The 26657-nt window shown below is 37.5% G+C and overlaps 1 protein-coding gene across 3 annotated transcripts in view; it reads left to right on the top strand.

The window, feature by feature from the left end:
• Nucleotides 1-26400, top strand: part of Htr7 (5-hydroxytryptamine receptor 7) — a 95757-nt gene extending 69357 nt beyond the window's left edge. Inside the window, exons 2-4 of one of the 3 annotated variants that reach the window (XM_047553490.1) lie at nt 15853-16608; nt 22143-22239; nt 24831-26400. In XM_047553490.1, coding sequence (XP_047409446.1) covers nt 15853-16608; nt 22143-22239; nt 24831-24842 — 865 coding nt within the window. In that variant the 3' untranslated portion in view covers nt 24843-26400. Of the gene's footprint in view, nt 1-15852; nt 16614-22142; nt 22240-24830 lie in introns of all 3 variants that reach the window. The other 2 variants (XM_047553488.1, XM_047553489.1) reach the window with 2 other exon arrangements.
• Nucleotides 26401-26657: the final 257 nt, after the last annotated feature.

Raw genomic sequence — 26657 nt, 5'->3', positions numbered from 1 at the left:
GTAACCTGCTACTTTACTGAATTCACTTATGAGTACTAAAAGTTTTCTGGAGGAATTTCCAGGTTCCTCTAAATATATAATCATGTCATCAGTGAACAGGGATAGTTTGAGTTCTTCTTTTCTAATTCATATCCCTTTAATTTCTTTGGTTTGTCTAATTGCTCTGGCTAGAGTCTCAAGGACGATGTTGAATAGAAGTGGTGAAAGAGGGCATCCCTGCCTTGTTCCCGTTTTTAGGGGGAATGCTTTCAGTTTTTCACCATTTTGAATGATATTGGCCATTGGCTTAGTGTAGATGGCCTTTACAATGTTAAGGAATGTTCCCGCTACCCCAATTTTTCTAGTGTTTTGAGCATGAAGGGATGCTGTATTTTATCGAATGCTTTTTCTGCATCTATCGAAATAATCATGTGATTCTTAACTTTAAGTCTATTGATATGGTGAATGACATTTATTGATTTTCGGATGTTGAACCAACCTTGCATCCCTGGGATAAAACCCACTTGATCGTGGTGCACTATCTTTTTAATATATTTTTGTATGCGATTTGCTAAAATTTTGTTGAGAATTTTTGCGTCGATATTCATTAAGGATATTGGTCTGAAATTTTCTTTCCTCGATGTGTCTCTGTCTGGTTTAGGTATCAGGGTGATATTGGCTTCATAGAATGAGTTTGGGAGGATTCCCTCCTCTTCTATTTCATGGAATACTTAGAGGAGTATTGGAATGAGCTCTTCTTTAAAGGTTTTGTAGAACTCGGCTGAGAACCCATCTGGTCCTGGACTTTTCTTTGTTGGTAGGCTTTTGATGACCTCTTCTATTTCATTGCTTGAAATTGATTTATTTAAATTGTGTATGTCCTCCTCATTCAGTTTAGGCAATTCATATGTCTCTAGAAACTTGTTGATGTCTTCGAGGTTTTCTGTTTTGTTGGAGTATAGATTTTCAAAATAACTTCTAATTATGTTTTGTATTTCAGTTGTGTCTGTTGTGATATTTCCTTGTTCATTCCGAATTTTAGTAATTTGAGTTTTCTCCCTCTTTCTCTTTGTTAGTGTGGCTAAGGGTTTATCAATTTTGTTTATTTTTTTCAAAGAACCAACTCTTTATTTTGCTAATTTTTCCAATTATTTCTTTTGTTTCAATTTCGTTGATTTCGGCTCTGATTTTAACTATTTCCTGTCTTCTACTACTTTTGGTATTGGTCTGCTCTTCTTTTTCTAGGGCTTTGAGCTGTAGTGTTAAGTCGTTTATTTGTTGATTTCTACTTCTTTTGTTGAATGCGCCCCATGAAATAAATCTTCCTCTAAGTACTGCTTTCATAGTGTCCCAGAGATTTTGATATGATGTGTCTTTGTTCTCGTTTACTTCTAAGAATTTTTTTATTTCCCTCCTGATGTCTTGTGTTATCCATTCATCATATAATAACGTATTATTTAATCTCCAGGTATTGGAAAATTTTCTGTTTTTTATTCTGTCATTTATTTCTAATTTCAATCCATTATGATCTGATAGAGTACAAGGTAGTATCTCTTCTTGTATTTGCTAACAGTAGCTTTGTGGCATAAAATATGGTCTATTTTAGAGAAGGATCCATGTGCTGCTTAGAAGAAAGTGTATTCATTCTTTGTTGAATGGTATATTCTGTATATGTCGGTTAAGTCTAAATTGTTGATTGTGTTATTGAGATCTATGGTTTCTTTATTCAATTTTTGTTTAGATGATCTATCCAGTAGTGAGAGAGGTGTGTTAAAATTGCCTAGTATTATTGTGTTGTGGTCTATTTGATTTCTGGAGTTAAGAAGGATTTGTTTGACGTACATGGATGAGCCAGTGTTCGGGGCATTGATATTTATGATTGTTATGTCTTGCTGATTTATGCTTCCCTTAAGCAGTATGTAATGTCCTTCTTTATCCCTTCTGACTAGTTTTGGTTTGAAGTCCACATTATCTGAAATGAGGATGGATACTCCAGCTTTTTTGCTGTGTCCGTGTACATGGTATGTTTTTTCCAATCCTTTCACCTTTAGTCTATGGGTATCTCTTTCTATGAGATGAGTCTCTTGCAGGCAGCATATTGTTGAACTTTTCTTTTTAATCCAGTCTGCCAGTCTGTGTCTTTTGATTGATGAGTTCAGGCCATTAACATTCAGGGTTATTATTGTGATATGATTTGTGTTCCCAGTCATTTGACGCATTTTTGTTTTTTGACATGATTTGGTTTCTCCTTTATTTGGCTATTCCTTTAGGCTAGTTTCTCCCATTGCTGATTTGCATCGTTGTTTTTCATCTCTTCCTCATGGTATATTTTGCTGAGAATGTTCTGTAATGCTGACTTTCTTTTTGTAAATTCCTTTATCTTTTGTTTATCATGGAAGGATCTTATTTTATCGTCAAATTTGAAAGTAAATTTTGCTGGGTATAAGATTCTTGGTTGGCATCCGTTTTCTTTCAGGGCTTGGTAAATGTTGTTCCAGCCCTTCTAGCTTTTAGGGTCTGGATTGAAAAATCTGCTGATATCTGTATTGGTTTCCTCCTGAATGTAATTTAGTTCTTTTCTCTCGTGGCCTTTAAAATTCTGTCTTTATTTTGTATGTTAGGTATTTTGATAATAATGTGCCTTGGTGTGGGTCTGTTGTAATTTTGTATATTTGGAGTTCTATAAGCCTCTTGTACTTGGTTTTCCATTTCATTCTTCAGATTTGGGAAATTTTCTGATATTATTTCATTGAATAGATTGTTCATTCCTTTGGTTTGTTTCTCTAAGCCTTCCTCAATCCCAATAATTCTTAAATTTTGCCTTTTCGTGATATCCCATAATTCTTGTAGATTCTGTTCATGATTTCTTACCATCTTCTCTGTTTGGTCAACTTTGTTTTCAAGATTAAATATTTTGTCTTCAATGTCTGAGGTTCTGTGTTCCTGGTGTTCTATCCTATTGGTTATGCTTTCTATGGAGTTTTTAACTTGGTTTATTGTTTCCTTCATTTCAAGGATTTCTGTTTGTTTTTTTTTTCAGTATCTCTAACTCTTTATTGAAATGATCTCTTGCTTCCCGTATTTGCTCTTTTAACTGTTGATTGGTGCGATCATTTAATGCCTGCATTTGCTCTTTCATCTCCTCCTTCAATGCCTGCATTTTCTCTTTCATCTCCTCGTTTGCTTCCCTGATTGTTTTAATTATGTACATTCTGAACTCCCTTTCTGACATTTTTCTGCTGTGCTCTCATTGGGTTTTATTGATATAGTATCTAGGTTTGTTTGGGACATTTTCTTCCCTTGTTTTCTCATATTGGTCAGATGTCAGTGGGACTCTGAGATATTGCAGATTTCCTCTATTGGCTTACAGTGTCCCTGTAGATTTCCAGTATATCACCTCCCAGCTTTCAGTAGCCTGAAGTCTTGGAGGAACTTGATAATGCAGTGCTTCCGAAGAAAGCTGCCCCTAGCCCGCTACTGGTTCCAGGGCTTGGAGCTGGCTCTGTGCAGAAAGGCTGTCACTGGGCGGTCTGCTCCGAGAAGCTGACCGTGAAAGGAGCCTGCCGCTGAGGGTTCAGGGCTGCTTGGGGAAGTCCCTGTCTGCCCTGTCCTGGTCCCAGAAGCTGCCTGCAGGCCGGAGCTTGCCGCTGGCTTCAGGACTTGGAGCTGGTTCTGTGCAGAAAAGCTCTCACTGGGGGGCCTGCTCCGAGAAGCTGGCTGTGTGGAAGGAGCCCGCTGCCAGAGGGAGCAGGGCTACCTGGGGAAGACTCTAACTGCCCTGCCCTGCTCTGAAAAAATGCACATGGCTATTAAGGGCTAGAAAATGTCTTGTAAGAGTTGTGATGTGCTACAAGTGCAAAATACACAGCAGATTTAAAATCTTTTATGCAAGGAAAATAATGTGAAATCCCTCATTAATAATTTTATATTGATTTTATATGGACTATTTAGAATATATTGGGTTTAATAAAATGCTACTGAAATTAATTTCACCTATTTATTTTTTATCTTTTTTAAATTAGAAGTTTTAAAATATATATGTGATCATATTATTTTTCTCTTGGACAACTTTAAACCAAGCACTTGAAACAGACTGTCAGAGATATAAGAGTGAGTCAGTGAATAGGAAGCATTATTCTTATAAATGAGATAAAAAATGAATTGAAAGAATTGTGAGAGATTCTTGAAACACCTGCTTCCTAGAAGTTTGTCTCCACTGAGCTCTCTGCAGAGCAGACTGTGTGCAAGTTAGAAAATCCCAGTGAGGCCCAAGTATGGCCTCCCAAGGGCATCTCATCATTCTTAGAATAAAACTGAATGCCTTACAGTGGCCTGCTGCAGCATGTCAGGCTTGGTTCTTGACCACTTCGGAACTTACCACTTACATCTCTCCTTCTTGCCCATTCTGTGCTAGCCACACTGCCCTTCTGCTGCCTTTGAATCATGGCCACGTGTTGCTCTTCGAGGGCCTTTGCACACAGGATTCCTATTCCTTGCATCTTCACGTGGCTCACTCTCACCCTTCTTCAGCATTCTGCCCTGATATGCCCCCTCTGGACTTGCTTCATGTTCCCTCCTAGATTTCTACCCTACCTTCCTCTATATGGCAGGGAGCATTGCTTGAAATAATTTAGATGATGACTTGTGTCCTTTATTACCATCATGTCTTCACCGCCTGGATCTGTAATGGAACACTGTAAACTCTCCCTATGCAAAAGAATGAACAAATGCTCCAATTTCAAGTGAGGCAACCATAAAAGAAAAAAGATTGGAAAGATAGGTACCAAAATATAAATAAGATCTATTTCTGAATAATAAGAAATTTTCATGTTTTCTACCTAAGAGCACATACCCTTTTCCTCCTTCTTTAAAGAATCTCATTTTGTCCTGTGGTCTCTCTTTTTCATGTGTTCATGTCTCACTCAACCACTTGGGGTTGTGTGTACTCCTACCCATGATTGATTAAGCATGGACATGTGATGCATTTCCTGCTGCTTAGCATTGAAGCAACGCTGTATTGTAAGCTTGAAATTCCCTAAGAGGAAACCTTTTATGTTCTCATCACACACACATGCTAACTACCTGAGGTGCTGCATGTGTTAACTACCTTGATCATGGTAATCATTTCACAGTATATTTACAATATATGCATGTATTTATAAAGGAAAAGGCAATAAAGTAGAAACGGACCAAAATTCAATAAATTAAAAAGAAAACTATACTATTTTGAGTAATAATTTAATTTTTAAGAATTACATGTACTCATTACAAAAATTGAGGCAATTATAAATGTTACAAAAAAAGAAGCAAAAAAAAAAACCATCTAATTTCTATGCAGAAGAAATCTGCTGAATTTCCATCAAACTTTGGTGAATATCATTTAGGTGTTTCTTTATGCTTATTTCCACTTGGACTAGCTGACTGGTTGGTTTGACTTAGGTAGATAAAAAAATCAGTAGGTAACAAAGTATAGGAATGAGATCAAACCATACATTCTATTCAAAATATTAAAACTAAGTTTACTTACATTTAAAAGAAAAAAACAAAGTGAAACTGAAGAAGTAAGAAGTTTAAGATTAAAAGTCCTTTGTTCCTCAAAGATGGTGTGAAGATTGTGGGGAAAATATTAAAGTCACGAAGCAGTTAGGGTCATTTAAACTGTTAAATTTGAGGCAGCAGCAGTTGATCTGTACTGTGGAAGTCCAGGAGGCTGGTGTTCTAGCACTACAACCTACATCACTCTCCCACTTCCTCATTCTCGTGGCTTATGTTATTTTTACTTTGTAAAATTTTCATTCTGTGTTGCTAATGTAATTCCCACACATGTTACTTCAACATTTAAACAAGTTCAATAATAACCGTAGTTTCTGTAGTTCTAAATTCTTCATTTTGATTCATCTTTTGGTTGGATGGATTTTATTCACCCCTCCCCAAAGGTTTTATGGATATGATATTTCTCAAAATATTTCACATTTGAGAATACCTGCTTATTAATTTTGAAATCTTAGATAACAGGCATAACATAGTTCACATTTTTACACTCTCAGATCTTTCTAGAAAATTTTTTGTTTTTTCTGGCATGAAATGATGCTATTGAGATTTGGCCTAAGTTTTTCCTACCTTGTATATTTCTTGATTTGTTTTTTCATACCAATGCCTTGTAGAAGTCTTACAGTTCAATAACTTTACCAGGATTAGTCTTGTGGATAATCATTATATATCATGTTACATGTCCCTTTAGATTCAGATGTCCCCATCTCTATAATGTCCTTTATTAGTATCTGTACACTTTTTACATATTGCCACCTCTACTTACCTACATGTCCTTTGTTCCATTTGTTAGGTTCTGTCTTTTCTTCAGGAATATCAGCTCTCTGTGTGCTGTCTTATCTTTGTGTGTTATCCTTATCTATCATCTCCATGATTATTGAATAAAATTTTCCATGCATGTTGTTTATGATTACGGCAAGCCTTTACTTCATGCCATTGGGTTTGTTTTTTAGCTTTCCTATTTCCACCTGTTTCTAACCCATCTATTAGATCTGCACTAGTGTTTTGACTCAATTTGTTTCTATAACCCAACGGTCTCTTTTTCTAGAGCATTCTACTAGTTTAACATCTTTGAGCCTCTGCTTTAGTGATTACATACACTGGTCAAGGTCTCTCACAGTGAAAAGAACATGTAAGAAAGTGACTTCTGAGAATTATTTTCTTCTTGCTTTGGTTCTTCAGCAGTTGTGTTGTTTCTTCTGTCTTTCGTTGTTGCTGTTATTGCAGCAGGTGTTGAAAACCGTTGCTGTAGATTTTTTTCCCCATCTTCATAACATGGCTGTTCCTGTCTTAATGTTTATTCTCACAGTGGATATGAATTCTCCTTCATACTCTGCCTTATCTAATATCAGCAATTTCTGTCCCTTGGGCAAGTATTTGTCATGTCTGCTTTCTTGTAGCCTGAATCGGCTGGAGGGGGAGGGATGGGAGTAGATCCACTGCAGTTGAGTTTAGTCCTTAGCTATCCTTAAATGTCCTGGACTGGCTCACATTCCACTCAGCTAAGCTTTTTCCCATCTTCTGAAACTATGTACCCCCCACCGCCCGTTCACTTCAGTGTCCTGAAAAATGCCACATTCTGGTGACTTTTCTTGATCCTGGTATGTTGGGGCTTATGCTGCTGATTCTTTTCCCTGAACCGACTTCTCACCCCTTATTTTACTTCTCCCTAGATATGAGGATATTAATCAGAATCGTAAGAATTTTACTCACACACTTTATTTTTTTAGTGCTGCATTTGGAGTGAGGTGGGGTTGAAAGCCACTCAGTGCCATCATGAAAAAGAATATTTTCTCATTTTTTTCCTTCCTCTAACATTTTTTGTTATTAATGTTTTTGTGCTATTCCTTTGTTTTACCATTGGTAGTGATTTTTTAGATCTTTCTTTGCCTCTCCATTTCTTTTTTCTCTGAGGAATAAAAGGCCAAATTCTTTGGTGGGAAAATGCAGCTTATTTTAAGTACACATACAGCTGAAGTGATTAAGATTAAATAATTCAGGGGTCAGTATTAAACTTCTATACTATTCATTTTCATGACTCCCTGTAATTATCAAAAAAAATTTTATAGTATTACATATTAGACCCAAAAATCCAAGTTTACAGAGAAATATTGAAGGACAGAAAAAAAAATACAACAAAAATACAACAAAAAATAACTGCCCTATGATAGGGTGCAGATAAGATTAATTTTGGAATATTTGTGTCAACTTGAGTAGGTAGTAAGTAGGTCTCTGTTTAACCACCTTGGTAGAAAAGTGTGTTCCTAGCTTCTGTTACTACATAGGACCTGTGACAGGCAGAATTTCAAGATAGCCCCCAAGGTTCTCTTTCCTGGTCTGCATACCTGGTATAATTCCTTCCCCTTGAATGTTGGTGGGCCTGATCTAATCAGGTGAGCCCTTTTCAAGGAGAATCTAAAGGTCAGAGATTCAGAGCTGCGGCAGATGCTGTCCTGTAGTCTTGAAGACATGATCTTCCTGAGTTCTACAACTACAAAGAAAGGACTTCTACCAACAACCATGTGTACCTGGAAGAGGAATCTGAACCTCATAGCACCTCAGGCCTGGCCAACATCTTAATTCAGCCTGGTAAGACCCTGAGTAGAGGATCCAGTTGAGCTGTCTGGACTCTTGTTTTACAGAACTATGAGATAATAAGTTGGTGTTGTTTTAACAACTAAGTTATAGTAATTAGTTATCAGCAACAGTAAACAGTACCAAATATGAATTGTAAAGTATTTTTAGATTTAAATGATTTGCTTTATTTTAATTAAGTCTAATTCTGTCTCTAAAGGGAAATACTCATTTCTTATTTTATAATATTTTCTCCAAGAGAAGGCCTTTGTTACTCTGTTTTCAAACTTGGTTGAATTTTATGGCTAGTTATTTTTTCTCTTCTGCCCATTTCTCTCCTTCAATGTTGGAGTCGGAATGAGGACTTTAGATTGTTTACTGGTCTTATAACTGCAACTTGGAAACATTCATGAACGTGATCTTATAGGACTGGTGGAGCATGATGGTAGTAATGGTTTTAGAGAACAGAGCAACATCTAGGTAAATGGCAAGTGTTAAGTCTGGTTTGTTTTTGAAAATTCGCTTTTAATTAAATAAGAAACTTACAGTCATCCATAACACTGCACATGTCATAATTGAAGAGCTTATTTAATTTTTCGAAAGAGAACTTACCTATGTAACACACCCAGATAAAGAAATAAACATTTTTAGAATTTCTTTTTTTTTTTTTTCCAGAATTTTCCTCATGCCTTCTTACTTATCAGAGCCCACTTTTCCTCCAAGTAACCCTTATTCTGGCTTCTATCACCACAGATTAGTTTTGCCTGCTTTTGAACAGTATGTTCTCTTTTGTTTTTGGCTTCTCTAACTCAGAAATGTGTTTGTTGAGAATCATCCAACAAACACATTTATTCTCATTGTTCCATAGAATTCCATCATATAAATATACCATTTATATACCCATTCGACTACTATAGAATTGTGCTCATTTCCACCTTGTAGAAAGCATTGGTTTCATTTGGGCTATTGCCAGTTGTACTGCTGTAAACATTCTCATACATGTATTTTGGTATTTGAGATAATATTGTTTATATGCCTAGAAGAATTGCTGAATTATAGAATGTATATTATTCAGCTTTAGTACATTCTAAAAAAGGGCTTCCCAAAGTTATTGCACCAATTTACACTCCCACAAGGAGTGTTGAGAATTATGGTTGCTCCGTATCTTCACAAAACAGTTGGCATTACAGTTTTTATCATCATCACCATTATTTTTAATTTTAACTGTCCTGATGGCTGGGATATCTCACTATGCTTTTGATTTGCATTTCCCTTATGACTCATGATTCTGAACACGTTTGTACATGTTTACTGAAGGCTGATAATTTCCTAGGTTTGTGCCACGATCCATTATTGGGTTATAAAATCAATTTTTTGCATTAAGACTAGCATTTAAAAACTCTGAAATAGAATAGCATAGAAGAGAGTAAATAATGGTTATAATATTTAGTATGGCTTTGTGAAACTTTTGTTACCATTTCATATTTATAGATACCCACATATACAAACATATATATATGTGTGTGTGTGTGTTTTACACACATATATATTTTACAGTGAGCTGTGGTCCAAAAGGTTTACAAATTCATGTTATATTTTAGACTTTTAAAAATAAAATCTGCAACTTGATTAAGACATAAAAATCATACTACTTCATTTAGCTCTGAATCAGGATATACAACTTACAACTAAGATAATGGAAACATTATGCAGGATGATTTTGTCAGGTGAAGCTGGAAGCAGGTCATTAAGATGAAATACATAAAATAAAGGTAAAACCCTTCATATGATAGGCATAAAGTCCTGGTAAATGAATGAGAGAGGGCTACTTAGAAGTAATATGTGGAATAAAGACCCAGAGAAGTCAATCCTAAAAACAAGTTCCTGGTTTCCAGGCCTTCCCCAAAGAGAAGGGTAGTTTGGTGATCTGAATGTTTCAAAAGCTTCTCAGTGATTCTGATAATTTCACAGTTTTGGGAATCATTACTATGGGCCAGAGTGTCTAATGTATATTTATTTCCATTAAGTCTGGAAGAGGTTTTCTAAATGTGTGAATATTTTTTAAAACTAAACACTCTAGAAGTCACTGTATTTCAGAATAATTCCACCCAGTTTCTCTTACCCCTTAAATTATTATTCCATAGCAATGAAACTCAGGAGAAGCCATTTAATTAAAGAACCATTATCTACTATTTCTATACAGTTAGAATGAAGACAGGCAGCAGAGTTAATTTGCTTCCAATCCTTCTCTATGCAGATTATAGCTCCCTAATCCTCTTTTTCTCCTAACTCCTACTTCAATAGAACCCCTAGTGTGAGTTGCATGCATTACTCAATTATATAATACTTCAGTGCCTTTGTCTCTGAGATTTACTGTATTTTAACATTTGTATGCATTTTAAAGTTAAATTCTGAAGACTTTATAAGCACCCCGCTTTCTAATTAACAGTGAGCATAAATTGTTAGTGTGATAAATATTAAAGCCATGTATTAATGAATATTCACAATCATTCTAGGTTCTTCTTTTTTGCTGTTTCTCCCTTGAAAATAAGATTTATCATATACAAAGTTGGGAGGCTGATTATATAATTTGAACAAACACTTCCCTGAATACCAATATTACTTTATACAGTTAATTATAGAATTTTAACTGACAGTGAGTTCCATTTCTTTTGTACAAATTTATGAATGTAAAAAAAACACTTTTGACAAACTAATCAAATAAGACAACATAAGATTTAATTATTAGCTATTTAGGTATTTTATGACCCAGATCATATTGCTAGAATCGGGTAATTTAGGAATTACAGAATCTTCTTTTATTTTGCTCTTAAAATTAAAACAATATTTTTTTACATGTTCATTGAAAAATAAACCAAGCATTATAAAATATAAAGCAAAAGTTAAAATGACTAAAATCTCTACAACACCAGTAAAACTGCTGTTGATATTTTGGTGGATATTTGGACATCTCAGTACATACACACGCACAAACACACAATGAACATACAAACCCACAGACATAAACATACACCTAATTTTACATAAAAAGTTAATACATTATATGATACTCTATTACTTATATTTGAGGACTAGATGTTATTTTCTATGTTCTCCTCTGTTGTTTCCATGTCAATAATTACATATGTATTTTTTCAGTTTTAATCACTGTATGCATACATATGTACACATTATGATATGTGTGATACACACCATGACTTGGCTGTCTAATCCCATTGATAGATATTTAGACTATATTTTGTACCTCTATTACATGTTTAGATAACATCTTTGTATATTAACCATTTTGCATTTGCATACTTATCTTCTTAAAACAAATTCCAGAGTCTGTTGCTGAGCCAAAAAGTAAATGCTGATGTATACCCATTGCCATGCTGTCCTCTGAAACTTCTATCTCAGTTGACTCTTCTACTAGCAAAGTAGTGGAGTGCCTGTTTTGTCATGGTTTTCCAGTATCAGATTTAGTCTTTCTTAAAATTGACCAATGCTCAAAATATATGTCATTGTTTTGAAATTGCATATCTCTGATTACTTATGAAGTTCTGCATATTTGTGAGTGCTTATCAGCCATTTCTTCTTTGGTCATTTGCTTCAATATTTTTATTGCAATGGTTGTATGTTTTATTGACCTGGTCAGAGATAAGTGAATAAGAGATAAGTGAATAAGTATTATCATTTAGACTCTAAGTTTGTTATTTGACTTTTAATTCTGTTTATGTGTTTTTTAATTTAAACTAAATGTCATTCATTTAATTTTTTGTTTATAAAAATTTGTCAAAACCCTTGTCAGTGTATCATTTTGTAGTTTCAAGCTCTTCTGTCCTAGTTAAGAATAATCTTTGTCATCTCAGGATGGAAGAAATACCTACACTTTTTCAAAGTAGTCTTAGGATTTAACTTTTACATGGTAATCTTTCATCCATGTGGGGTTTATTTTTAATAAGTTGAAAGATAAGAAGTCAATATTATTTTTACCCCAATTGCTAACTAGTTGTTAGAATTCACAAAGATCCAATTTTTTTTACTACTAATTTAAAATGACTACTTCTTTTATATTATTTATACATTTGAATCCATTTATGGGCCCTGTTCTATTTTTGAATAATTATTTTTGGAATTTTATTTTTATTTATTTGACTTTATACTATTTTTATTGGGTATCACTTCATTTTTATTTTCAGATTATCTGTCCAGTTTTATGAATTGACTTGGTGAACTTTAAAACCATTTGGTCAAACTAAAAACCATTTGGTCAAACTAAAAAAGGCCCTGGTAGGAGATTAAGTTGGAGTAGGATATTCAGTTGGGATTGTATACTATTAATAGCCTTAAAAATTGGCACTTTTATAATACTAAATTTTCTTATTAAAGTTTTTCTCCCATAGATTTAAATTTTTCTTTTATGTACCTCAGTAGCATTTTATGTTTTCTCTATATATGTTCTGTCCATTTAAAAAACTTTTTCCTAGATATTTAAAGTTTTTGACTTGTTAAAAGAATCATTCCTCCCTTTTTCGTTGGTAATGTTAAACATAAAATATTGACTTTTGTTTGTTTATTTTATGTCCAGCCACTTTGGTGAACACTCCCTTTTTTTGTCTGGCAATCCTTTAGTTCTAAAATTCTTACCAAGTGGTAAGAACCCAAGAGACTAAAGGAGTAAATATACTACCTTACTGTAGGATACGACTTGAAACACTCATAATGAAGCCAAAATACGACAGTGTTTATGGAACATAATTTATACATTCAGGGCAGATTGACTATGGTCAAATCTCCAAAACTGAATTATAATGTGTTAGATTAAATATAGCTGAATGAGTAAACATGTTGCTATTATGGGATCAATATTCTGTGGTATGCTTTAGTACTCCAATAACTAATCTTTTGGAGTTAACTCTGTGATTCTGTATTATTTCTGTAGGCAAGAAAAGGCCTTGATTTTTAATTAAATTGAAAGTGTAGTCATTGGTCCAGTAAGGAAAATGTAAAGAAATAGAAGGGAAAACTGGACTTCCTCAAGACTAGGTGTTCAGCTGCTTGTGAATTTTGGGCTTGATAACTATATTTTATAACCCCACAAATAAATATCATAAATAAATAAAATAACATTGTCCTCAGTAATCCTACTTCTTCCTTTCAGCATATGTCTTTTGCTCTAATAGTCTACCATCACAAACCCCCTCACCTCAGTAAGTAGGTATAAGGTGCCATCTGGTAGCCACCTGGGGAACCCTGTGAACTAACTTCTCTTCCTGATGGATTTCCAGTCTCTGGTGATCCTGTGGCTTCAGCTTGGGCTGGTATCTTGGATGCCAGATCTAGTGTTGGGAGCAGGTAGTTTATTTCTGGGCTATAGACAAGCAGAGAAGGAAAATCAAAGTCCAAGTCCTGGAAAAGGCTACATGGGAGAACTGGAAAACAAGACAGGAGCCCCAAATCCTACTTCCACAGAGATTGGTAAAGAGCAAGGGCTAGATCTAAGAAGAGAGATCTGTAAGGGACTTCCTTCAGGAAACACATGGAATTCTTGAAGCAAAGCAAGGATCAGCCTTGGGCAAGGATTAGCTTAATTGTGGGCCTCCAGTCAGTACCAACATCTTTCTTCAGGGGTTCCCTTGTGTATTTTAAATTGTTTTTCCAAAAATTTTGTTTCCATAGCTTGCAACTCAAATAATTCCACAAAGCAAACCCAACTTAATATTTTCCTTTAATTTCTCTCTCCCTAATTCCTTTTCTCTCTTCTCTTTCTTTTCAGTTCTTATTCTTTCATTCTCAGGAAAAAAAATTCTTCTTTTTCTTCTCCATTCTATTTGGGAGCCAAAACATAATCCTAACTTCAGTTGATAGACCTAAGGATAGTTCTTGTGGGTCAACTTTAGCAAGGAAAAGGAAGGGAAGAGATTATGAAATGAAGACTCAGTGCTATGAACACCTGAGTTCTTGGAAGGGATCAGAAATCCCCTTCAGCATTACTGTGGGCTCAGTCCTTCCCTTCATTCCACATGTTTTCCCCTTTCTCCTGCTTTCAAAATTTTTGTCTCTTTTATTTACTGCTGTATCCCTGACATTTAAAATAGTGCCTGGCATTTAGAAGGAACTCCATTAATACAGTCAGTTCTCTGTGTCTGTATGTGCTCTTATTTGCAAATTCAACCAACTGCTGATGGTATGCTGTATAATTAGGCCTACTATGGTTGTGACTGTACTGAACATGTAAAGACTTTTTTTTTTTGCTACTCTTCCCTAAACAATACAGTGCAACAACCATGCACCTAGTATTTACAATGTATTAGGTGTTATAAGTAATCTTAATGTGATTTGAAGTATATGGGAGCATGTATGTAGGTTATGTGTAAGCACTATGCAATTTTGTACAAGAAACTTGAAAATCCAGAGATTTAGGATTCCATGGTGGTAGTAGGGATTGTGTCCTGGAACCAGTTCCCTGTGAATACCCAAGGATGTCTGTATTTGTTGAAGGAATTAAGAGATATCCTTGATGAATAAGCCAATTTGGCTTATTTATTTTTACTGTATTTCAATTTTGCATTTCAAGTGTTACAGTGACACTCATTTTCACTGTGAAAGCAGGATTTTGGACTTTTTGTGGGAAAATGTAAGTATCAAGTGTATTTCTAGTAGAATATCCTTATGTTCTAACTTGCCAATTGACTGACTTTTAGAAAATAATCTGTTGGCAAACTAGGGACTGTCTCTACCTTCCTTTTCATGTTTCAGGAATGTATTTTTTATATACATAGAGGAAGTAAAAAACAAACAAAATGACCAACATTTATCTGTCTTTGTTTCTCAAGTGCTTTGTGCATCTTTCCCAAAATGAAAGTCAAGACTATTAAACATAGAGGAAAAGTTTTTTTGAAAAGCTGAAAAATATTAAGCATTTGACCAAACAGCTTACTGTACATGTTTTCTCTGTTTGATGAATGTCTTTTGTGTAAAGATCCTTAATAACAGAAATGAAGAAATGTTTATTCTCTATATAGAACCAAGCACAGAGAAAATGTTGGATCTGCCTAACATTTTTCAGAGTTGTACCTTTCTTGTGATCCACCTCAGAACTGGAGTAGTGAGACAAACTTTTTATTTTAAAGAATGTTCCTCAGACATTGCTGCTGTGTAAGAATTTTCTGGGGTAGAAGAAATGGTCACTGCCTACTTGCCATTCCCCAACCTGGAGTCCCAAAATATCTCACCAATCTCTGTGGTTGGAAGAAAATGCTTTTACTACACTATAAAGGGGAAGTAAGATGCATTAACAGTTGCTTGAATTAAGACAGCAGAGGTGATCCATGAGAGTATCATTATCAGAGTGTGGTAGACTTTGATTTCTGAGAAACTGATACAGTATCCCACATCCGACTTGATGTCTTGCTATTGGCTAGTTCTGGTGTCTGTGGTCATGGGGAAAGGGGCAGGTATTTAACCTTTAGTTGTTTGACTACGTGGATCATCAGAAACTGTAAGGTATGAAAAAAGCATGGATAACTTTAGGGTCAGAGGACTCTCAGTTTGAATTCTTACTGTAGAACCTGGAGTAATAAGAAGTAACTTTTCAATTTCTCTTTCTGCAAAATGGGAATAATGATGCCTACCGAAATGAGATGTGGCAAGGATTGGCACTAGTGTCTGACTGGTAGTGCTTTCTCAGTGGTCCACTTACACCTGTCCCAGTATTTACCTGTCATCTTTCCATTTCTCTCCCAGGTACCTTGGGATTACCAGGCCACTCACATACCCTGTGAGGCAGAATGGGAAATGCATGGCAAAAATGATCCTCTCTGTCTGGCTTCTGTCTGCCTCCATCACCTTACCCCCACTCTTCGGATGGGCTCAGAACGTGAATGATGACAAAGTGTGCTTGATCAGCCAGGATTTTGGCTACACGATTTACTCCACCGCAGTGGCGTTTTATATCCCCATGTCTGTCATGCTGTTCATGTACTACCAGATTTACAAGGCTGCCAGGAAGAGTGCTGCCAAACACAAGTTCCCTGGCTTCCCACGTGTGCAGCCGGACAGCGTCATCTCCTTGAATGGCATGGTGAAGCTCCAGAAGGAGGTGGAAGAGTGTGCAAACCTTTCAAGACTCCTCAAACATGAAAGGAAAAACATCTCTATCTTTAAGAGAGAACAGAAAGCAGCCACCACCTTGGGGATCATTGTCGGGGCCTTTACTGTGTGCTGGCTACCATTTTTCCTTCTCTCAACAGCCAGGCCCTTCATCTGTGGCACGGCCTGCAGCTGCATCCCACTGTGGGTGGAGAGGACATGTCTGTGGCTAGGCTATGCAAACTCTCTCATTAACCCTTTTATATATGCCTTCTTCAACCGGGACCTGAGGACCACCTACCGCAGCCTGCTCCAGTGCCAGTACCGGAATATCAATCGGAAGCTCTCAGCTGCAGGCATGCATGAGGCTCTGAAGCTTGCAGAGAGGCCTGAGAGACCCGAAATCATGCTGTAAGGTCATTTATCACTATTTTCCCTTTATCCCCCAGCCCTTTTATGCAACTTCTTGAAGCATGTTACAGAAAGCTTCCTAAATCAATAACTAGCTTATTTTTTACCAAATCTACCAGATTTGAATTCAGAATAGTTCTCCACCCAATGAAATTTTAATAGCCAAAAAAGATAGTTGGATTGGAAGAGGAGATTGATTTACTGATGAATTGCAGTGGAGTGATTGATGACCAGGAAGGTCATATTTTCCATTCTTTCTCCATAAATCATGTCTGAATTATGTCCTTATATCTGATTCCTGTGACATTATCATTTTAATTGCAGTTAAATTTAATTGCAGTTAAATCTCTGGTAAAATTTTTTTGTTCATCTCATACTTCACTTGATAAATTCTTCTTTTGAGGAAGGAAGCAAAATGATCTTTCCAGTATGTACCTCTGTTCACACAGGATATGCTAGGATATGCCAGGGGCAAAGTCTTAAAAGCCTTGAGAGCTTTTAGGAAGTGCTGTCCACCATCTTGGTAGCTAGGAACTGATAGAGTTGTTGAATTTTTCTGGGAAGCCTTAGTGACTTTCTAGGGAGATACTGCAAAAGCATGTAGAGATTTGGAAAAGGACCACAAAGGGGTGATTGTGATAAGGAAATGAGGTTTCACAATACATGTCATCCATGTATTGACAAGTTTGGGTTGTATAGAAGGATGGAGACAGGTTAGTAGAGTCATCAGTAGGTCAAAAGGAGATATTCTTCAAGTTTAGGTAGAGGAGATATCTTCATGTTTGATAGCTGAGGGAAAAGGAACTTGGAAAGAGAAAATGGGCATGAGAGAGGAGGAGGTGCAGCACGAACCTGGAAGGAAGGAATAGACCAGAAAGCAGGGACTCTTGCTGAGAGGGATTTTCCTGGTCATCATGTCATCACTTGACAGAAGAGGTGACTGGGGTTTAAAGAGTGAGGTATCCCATACTCAGCCAGTGTCCCAACTAAGTCAAGATCCCACACCCTGTACACATTTTCCATGTGCTAGACTGCCTTTATTTAACAACTGAACATTGTTAGAGTGTAGCTATACTAATTCTCTAGCTGGGCACAGCTTCTCAGGTTTCATTTTTTTTTTCCAAACAAGTTTAATTCTGTTCCAGTCCCAAGTTAGGGGAAGAACTTATATCTTTAAAAAAGTGCTCAAAATTCAAGCCATTACAAAGTTAAACACCCCTCCCCTTACCAATAAATACTGAACTGATATATATGTATTAGACTCAGAATGGAGAAAAAAATAGGAAGCCTGGGAACTCTGTCGAGATCCCAATACTTCTACCAATTCTGAGCTCTTTTTTAAAAACAGCAGTCAAAAAGGCAGGAGAGATATACCATGGGACTACGTGGCCCTGAAAAGAGCTGGAACATGATGGGAGTAAAAAAGGAGACACAAAATATCTTACTGGGCAGGAGAAAGGGAAGTCTTCATTTAAAATACTCCCTCCCCGAAGTCCTTGAGTCATTGGATGTGGCCAGTCCAGTGGCGGAGTGCCTTGAGCATATCTCCTGGCCTCCACTCCCTCTTCAGCATGTAAGTCAGGCGAGGTCATTCACATTGTGGTTGGGAGGCCCCTGTGGCAGCAGCCTGGCTGCTGGAGCCCTGAGGCTTTCAGTTCAGCACCAGCAGGAGGGAAGTCTCCACAGGAATACTTGAAAAGCAATAGTCCTTTCCTTTGTGCTGAATTTGGTGAAGCTGAAGGTTAGGCTCAGGATGGCTACTGAGTCCCCAGTGAGCACTCTCCAGCTCTGCACCATATAATATAACATCACCGCATAGCAAGGTCCATCAGACCAAATGTAAAGGGGACTTTCTCCTCTGTGGTTAAGCTAAACACCATTTTTCCCAGGACTACAGCAGCACTGCTCACACCAGGCTGCAGCGCACTCAGGCTTCATTTTTATTTCTATTAATACCCTGTATTGTTCACAATATAAAAAATAACATTCTAATAAAGTACAATTTTAGGTTCTAGGACATGTACTATGAACAACTTCAGAGCTTTCTCTAGGGGTATAAGATTCTACTGAATTTACCACTAGAATTTGCCCATCAGATTTTGAATATCTTAAAGGAAGGAACTAAGACTTAGATTTCTCTTTGCAGAATTATGTATAGTGCCTGATATATAGTAGATGATAAAACATAGTAATTGCTAACAATTATTGAGCAACTACTACATTCTATATACCATTGCTACCTAAAGAGTAGGTGCTTCTAGCATCCCTAGTTTTCAGCATAACTTAAAACTCAGGGGTATAAAATAACTGATCTAAGACCACATAGATGTGATATGAATCACCCTAACACAAGTGCTTTTTACAGGTAAGCAAATTACTTGTCAAATGATTTCAGTCTGGAGATAAAGAGCTGCTGAATATTTTTGAACGAGGGCTTGTAGTCACTTCTGCTTAAGAAGACAACTAAAATGACCTGCTACTCTAAGTAAGTTAGGTTCATTTGACTTGCTGCACAGTAGGAGGACACCTCCTAGACAGAGTCTTCATAGTTTTTCAGAGAGAGAAAATAAGATGAGGATATTGGTAGAGTTATGGGGCTTAGCCTGCGTGATTTTTAAGGTGGAAAGGTAATGAGGATTTTATGACCTATTGGCTTTGGATTGGTGAGTAAGGTAAAGACTTTGAAGCAGTTTTTAATGAGAGAACTATTAGTGTTGATAAGTAAGCTACTTTTGTTGGTGCGCAGTCTTATCTCCCAGAAGCAGCTCTTTCAAGAAGCTAGGTTATTTTGCCTGGTCCTAGGATTATTCAGCATGGGAAAAGGAAAGCATTTTGTTTCAGTTCTCTGGAGAAGTTTGATGAGGGATGTGTCTGAGGAAAGTCTGGTTTGGTGAGAAGAGCAGAAAAAAAGAGTGAGACTCATGGTAGGGGGTCCAGCGAGGCAGCCGGCTTGCAAACTTGGAGAAAATGGATAATGTCCTGAACCAGAAAACACCACTGTGTTGGTGTGTGTCCTTTACAGCCAAAGAACTTGAGAATAATCTTATTATTTTTTACCTAATAGTTCACAGATGCGTTAGGTAACAAAATGATATTTTTAAAGCTATAACACAAACAGGTTTTCCAATTTAAAATAATAATAACCCACATATACTGAGGATTCATTTTCAGGCACTATGATCAGACTCTATGAGAATTCTATCATTTAATGCTCAAAACTTTATGACAGGTTAGTTTTTTTTCATCTCCGTTCTATGATGACACAACAAGGACTTGAAAAGATCAAACAATTTTCCCACAGTCATACAGATGAGAGTGACAGATCTGAATCTGAGCCCAGGAAGTCTGTGTTGAAAGGTGCTTTATAGTTTCTGTGCTACTTTTATAAAAATAAAGGGCATTTGCTTTTGTATCTTTAGTTAGTATGGAGACTTCAGTGTTTTCCTGCAAGTCTAAGACAAGGGTCAGCAAAATTTTACCAAGGGCCAAATAGTAAATATTTTAACCTTTGCTAACCACATGGTGTCTATGGAAACTATTTGTCTCTCCCTTTGTCATCCACCGAAGTAAACAATGAATGTTACTATGTATCATTAAAACTTTATTTGCATTCAGCCCACAGGCTATAGTCTGCTGCCTCTTGACTTAAGAGAATTACTCTTCCTTCATTACCACTCTCTCATTTTGAATTATGGGACATTCACATCATTTAGGATGATTGGCCTCAAAATACTAATCAACTTTAGAAAATTTCTAGTGATAGAGCTATTCTACAGAGTTGTCATAGCCATTATTTTTCTCATTCTATGCCTAGCACAGGGTTCTAGTCAGTACCAATGTTGGAATATTTATTTTTTAGTTCTTTTTGTTCAACTGTCATGTACTGAGGTGGATACAGAAAATATGTGACACCTTTCCTTTTTTTGTGAATGTTTCTATTGGAAAGACCACATAGAGACACACATATATGCCATGGTTTGAACATTTGTGTTCCCCTAAATTCATATGTTGAAATCCAGTCTCCAATGCAGTAGTGTTAAAAGGTGGGTCATTTAGGAGGTGGTTGCCTGAAGGAACTCGTGTGTTCCTTCCACCATGTGAGGATACAACGAGAAGGCACCATCTCGAGTAAGCTCTCATCAGACACCAAGTTTGGTGGTATGTAGATGTAGGTGGATTTCCCAGCCTCTACAAATGAATTTCTGATGTTTATAAGCTACAGAGTTTATGGTATTTTTTTATAGAAGCCCAGACGGACCAAGACATATGCACTCAGCCTTTTTGAAGCAAGGAAAGGTGGAGAGAGGAAAAACTATGAATTCAAAGAAGAGGAAAGTAACTCAGAGTTTACACTAGATTGATCAGAGGAGCCTTCCTGAAGGATATGGGCTCTGGTATATTTGTGAGGTGATCAAAGGATAGCTAAAGATGAATAGAAGTGTTGTCCCAGGTGAAGGGGACATTTTACATAGAGGCACCACGGTGGGAGTTCATGCAAAGGATAGTCTGGCTGAGGTTAAGCATTGGAGGAGGGAATAGTTGGAGATCAAATAGAAAGGTAGTCAAGATATAATTATGAAGGATCTTCTATGCTAGCTCCAAGAACGAGCTTTTAGTGTAAACAAGTGGTTCTCATTCAAGAGTAAATTTGCCTCCTCCCTTGAAGACATTTGGTAATGTTTGGAGATGTTTTGGGTTGTTACAAGTGGAGTATAGGGGGAGGGTTCTATTGACAGAAAGGTCAAGGGAGCTGCTAAAGATAGATCTTGTGATACAGAGATCAGCCCCCCCAACAACTAAGAATTACCCAGCCCATATTGCCAAAGTTGCGAAACCTTGGTGTGGACAGTAGTATTCTATCCATGAACCTCTGTAACCAGACAAGTAGTCATCAAAGTAGTGATAACCTATTCAGTGGCTCTGTGTGGGTTGGATCAGATGGTAAAGGCTAGAGATAAAGAGTCTCTTTGTTGGCTTGTTTTTTCCAGGAACATTTGAGGCCTATGGGGTATAAGACATGGTGCCAGGCATGATGGGGGAGGTAGAAAGTTGAATAGTGATAGTACTTGCTTCTGGAAGTCCAGTGAGCTGGCTGGCTGTGGTGTTGTAAAGACTTATAACCAGAATAAGAACCCACAAGGTCCGCTCTGCACAGTTGCTTTCATGTAAACACTAGTTAGATTACCCAAAATAGCTCAGAATGTCCACCAGGTCTGAATGACATAACCTGTCTCTGGAAGAATGACAAAGGGCATCCATTTTATATCTCACTGCAAACCGTCTAATCCTCCCACCTACCTCTGGTTCTCATGCATCTGCTGGCCACCCAGAGGACTCTGGCTCCTTCCTTTAATTTTTCCAGCCCTTTTTCCCCATCTGACTGCTTGGGTTCTAGTCCCTATTACTTTTGCTTCTCTGCCTTCCTGGCTCTGTTTTTTCCTCCCAAATTTCTTCCTTTCCTTTGTGAACAAACTACCAGATTGTGTGTTAGTACTTCCAAATATTTATCCATTTCTTCCCATTTTCTTGATCAGCATAACCAGAGCCTCAGGAATCCAGCAGGCACTCGAGAATTTTCCTTGGGGTAACGGCGTGAATAGTGGGAAAAAAAACGTGAATACCTTTGCACTGGTAATTTTAATTCAATACTATCAATTTTACTCTTTTTCATATTTTCACAAGTATTCAAATACTGATAATACCCAACCAAATATGATAATGTGATAGAAACAGTGATTCTTTTTTTTATTTTAAATTGGATGATGTTACTTACAGATTTGAATTGCCATAAATCACTTTTAAGTATCATTCCAATGACTGTCTTGGATACAATTTATGAACAATACTGAAAGCAGTTTCTATAATACTTCCATATAAAAGAATGTCATGAAATTGTTTTGACTAGCTCTTTCTTTCCCTCTTCCCTTTTCTCCTTGGCAATTGTATTGTTTTTCTCTTCAAAGAGCCTCTTATAATCCCTGTCAATTGCAGTGGTTCTAAGCAGTGACTGTTAGCAGAATAACCTTGGGTTGTTGCCATGAATTCTGTCAATAATATGCTCCAGGGTTTGTGCTGGAACTTTGGAAGTTAGGGTGATTCTATCCTTTCTTTATGGAAACCAGTGATGTACAAAATAAAATGAAATGAAATGGATCCCAGAGGAAACTAGAAAGAAACATCACAGCTCCTGAAACCCTGGGTGTCTGTGATGGATTGTTGCCTTAAAGACAGAAACAAACAAACAAAAATTGTTATTTCAATACCTCTTCAGTGGTATTTTCTTCATCATTAACTAGCTGAAATTCAGCATTTTATTTTTATTAAGTCATCAACTAGTATTAATAATAGCTTATTTGCTTTGTGATTTGCAATTGCCTACATTTTAACTTTGCATGTCTCCTTAAAGCAGGAAAAACAGGTAATTGCCCTCCTTTTCTCTCTCTCTCCCTCTGCCTCTTCCTTTCCCTCTCTCTTTTTAAATGCTGAAGATTAAATCCAGGGGCCTGACACATGCTAAGCACCCATTTCTCCACTGTGCTACATCACCAGTCCTACCCTCTTTTACTTTATTTATTTATTGTTTTGTTTTTCCTACTAGATAATAAATACATATAGCCCAATGTAAAATCAAGCAGTACAGAGGGGTGCATAAGAAAAATAAGCATTGAGGGGCATAATTAAGAAGAAATTGTCCATGGAGGAAATCATGAAAGAAGTGATACTCGAGATGGGTCTTAAAGAAAGAGTAGGAGTCTAACAAGAAAGGGTGGTAGGAGTGGAGGTGGCGGTAGGGGCTATTCAAAGCAGATTGACAGCATGGTCAGAGAGGTACTGCTGTGGGTGGAGGTGGCTGAGGAATCTGGGACATATCTTCAGCAATATTGGGAAGCTGGGGACATTTGGGTCAGCCTAGAAGGCCAGGTGGGTAGGGATTGGAAGAAGGAGGTGAAGACTTTTGAGCAGGAGTAGGACCAGGCTGCAGTCAGCTTCATGGAGCTGGGGAGGCAGGGTCACAACAGAAGGGAGATGAGTTAGCAGACTAATGTGAGAGTGGGGTCTCCTGTTAGGAAGGGCTGCACCAGGAGGCTGGTATTGAGACTGGAAAAGAGGCCACAGGTGTCTGAGCTATTTGGGAGGTGGAATCTCTAGACCCTGTGACTAGTGGGGGCGGGTTACCATTGTAGATGTAATTCAGTAGAGGTCATGGACTGGTGTGAGCGCACACTGAGCAGCTGAGGAAGCATGGGTGTGGTCTGTCCTCAAGCTGAGGAAGAGGCAAAGACCCCGCCAGGAGTATGAGTCTGTGGAGCATGGTTGGAGGCACAGCCTGTTTCCAGTCCCCACTCTCAGATAGCGAGGAGCCTGCAGAGCTGGGTCTGGGCTCATGTAGCATTTGTCCTCAGGCATCATTGTGCGAGACTGAGGAGCAAAGCCGGAGACCCTGTTCTATGGAGAAATAGACCTTGTGATCAGGAAAATCCATCCATAGCGTCACCCATCTGAATGTGGGGCTGGGATGGGTATGAGATGGGGGAGCAGGACAGAAGGCGTAGTAGCCAAGATGGGGGTTACTTTCAGGGGAGTAGGGAGGATGTGGCTGGGAGCAGAGCCCCAGCCTGGTACATCCTAGACCCAGCTCCTAAGCACAAGATATAGTGTGGTAAGTTGAGTTCCATAAAGGTGCGGAGTTAGGGGAGCGTGGCTCTACACCAGGAGAAAGGGACTCTTTCTCTGCCATTGGCTGACATTCTCTATGACCCATGCCATTTCTGTGTGGGTGAAAGGAAGTAAGGGAAGAAGTTTCCAGTTTTGCACATAAAGATTACAATAACACACCTTCACATTCTGGAGGAGAGGACGCTTCTTATTAGTAGTCATTATTTTTTTCAGGTAGGGCAAATGCTACAGTACTTTTTAAAGATTTTTTAGAGCAAAGCCATTTTTGGCAACAGCTGTATTGTCAAAGACAATTCCTAAATGGATTATTTGCAGTTGATTTGCAGATATATTAAGGGCTTGGCAACTTGTGGAAGTTATGAAATTTATGAAAAGAGGCACGGCACTTTTTCTTTCCCTTTGGAGATGTTCATAAACCCTTATAAGCCACAAATGATTCAAATTACTCACTGCTGTAAAACATTAAATCCACCCACCACAAAATGAAAACTCACATTTACGGCTCTGCTAAAACATTTTCTTCTCTCTCTCTCTTTCTTTTATAGACAAAACTCTGACTACTGTAGAAAAAAAGGTCATGATTCATGATCCAAAGTGGAATAATGGAGATGAAATAAACAAGGCAAAACAGGCGGAAACAGAATGAAATCATTTGCCAAGACTGCAAAATGGAATGCGGCTTCTGTCCTTTCTTGGACTGGCTAAAGTGTGACCAACAGGGTGATCTGTTGTACAAAGTCTATTACAGGGGAGATGGTGACCTCTCTTTTTTTCTGTGGATCAGTGCTATTGTGTGCAAATGAAAATAGTTCTCAGTGTAAGACAGCCGGATCATCTCAGCCGTGAGCACACTAACAGAACTGAGTTCCAGAAGGAAGCAGTTTCTGGTGCTTTGCATATGTCCATATCCATGCAAGCGGAAGCAGGTTCCAATACACACCTCCCATGCTTCCGAGTCTAGGCATTGTGGTGAATATTCAGGAGTCATTCATGAGACAGAATGTATTTTGTTGTATGACAGAAGGGTGTCTTTCTAAGCAAACTGCGGTAAGCATAGTGTTGAGTATGTTGCATGTCCATGTTAGAAAACAATCCAGTCATCAGCTAATACAAACGATTTCCCAGAGCAGTGTTTGTTTCAAGCTTCTGTCAAATAGTTTGGCTTTTCTGCAGGGTCCCTGTGATTTCTCACCTATGTACTTTCTTTGTTAACTTCCTTAATGTTATGGTATAACTCAGGAACAGATCTCAGGATGGAAAGAGAGAAGCATAAAATCTGAATAAAGCTTTTCTTGCACTCACACATTTGAGGGATCCTGAGAGGTGAGGGGATTCCTTTAGTGAGGATTTTTACCTGAATGAAGAGTGAGGGCTACCTAACTGCATTGTATATTAACATGATTATTGGCATGTTGTTTACTATCATTTTATACAAGGGTGCAATGAGCCCATGGGGCTGATCCCCATACTGTATGTTATAAGGAAGAAGTAGGCAAAAGTTGGGTTTCCAACGATGGTGGTGGTGCTTCTGGAGATGGAATGTAAACATGTTCATTCAACTGAGTTGTGTGAATTGGAGGTCACCTGTACCTCTGTTGAGAAATGCTCCAGAACACCATTCTGTTCCATCTAGAGAGTTTGTTTCTTTGTTCTCTGTATCTTAAATCAAATGTGTGCCTGGGTAATTCTGTCCACTAACTCCCCTCCCCCAAATAAAAAGTGGTGGTTATTAAGGGCAGGTAAGAAAACAGAAATGGTCCCTTTGTGGATAGTATTTTTATAAGAAATGGTACTATGTAGTAAGTCTGAGCTAAGGAAACAGGAAGGCAGGCAGGTAAGAGAAGAAGAGCACCTATAACTATAAGGAGAAAAAAAAACACAAAGAATGCAGACCTTCATTTGATAAAAGAGAACTAGAAGAGAATATTATTTTCCTACAATAAAGGAAGCTGTCCTTTCACAAGGATAAAGTGGAATTCTGGTGTGGATTATGGACTTTTTTTGATTGTCATTGACATTGCTTCTTAACAGGGGCAGGGAAGGGCTGCCTTTTTTGCAAGGGGAAATGGGCACTGTCCTTTCAGACAAAACTTGTACAAATTCCTGAACCGCAGATTTGCTACAGTGACCATATATACTTATATTCATAATTTAAATGATTAATTATGGTCAGATACATGTTGTTAAAGTTGAAAATGTTTTATTACATTACATCAAATAAAGGTTATTTATAGCTGAAATAAAGCAATTTAAGTAATGGTTTTTAATAAAAGGTCTGATGTCGTACATGTTGCAATATGAAGGATAGCTAAAATCCTAACAGGTGACTGACAGTTCTGTACTAAATTACATTTCAACACGGGGCTACATCC

Source organism: Sciurus carolinensis, chromosome 5, assembly GCF_902686445.1.
Source record: "Sciurus carolinensis chromosome 5, mSciCar1.2, whole genome shotgun sequence".
NCBI classification, from domain to species: domain Eukaryota; kingdom Metazoa; phylum Chordata; class Mammalia; order Rodentia; family Sciuridae; genus Sciurus; species Sciurus carolinensis.
This window is presented reverse-complemented; position numbering and strand designations above follow the sequence as displayed.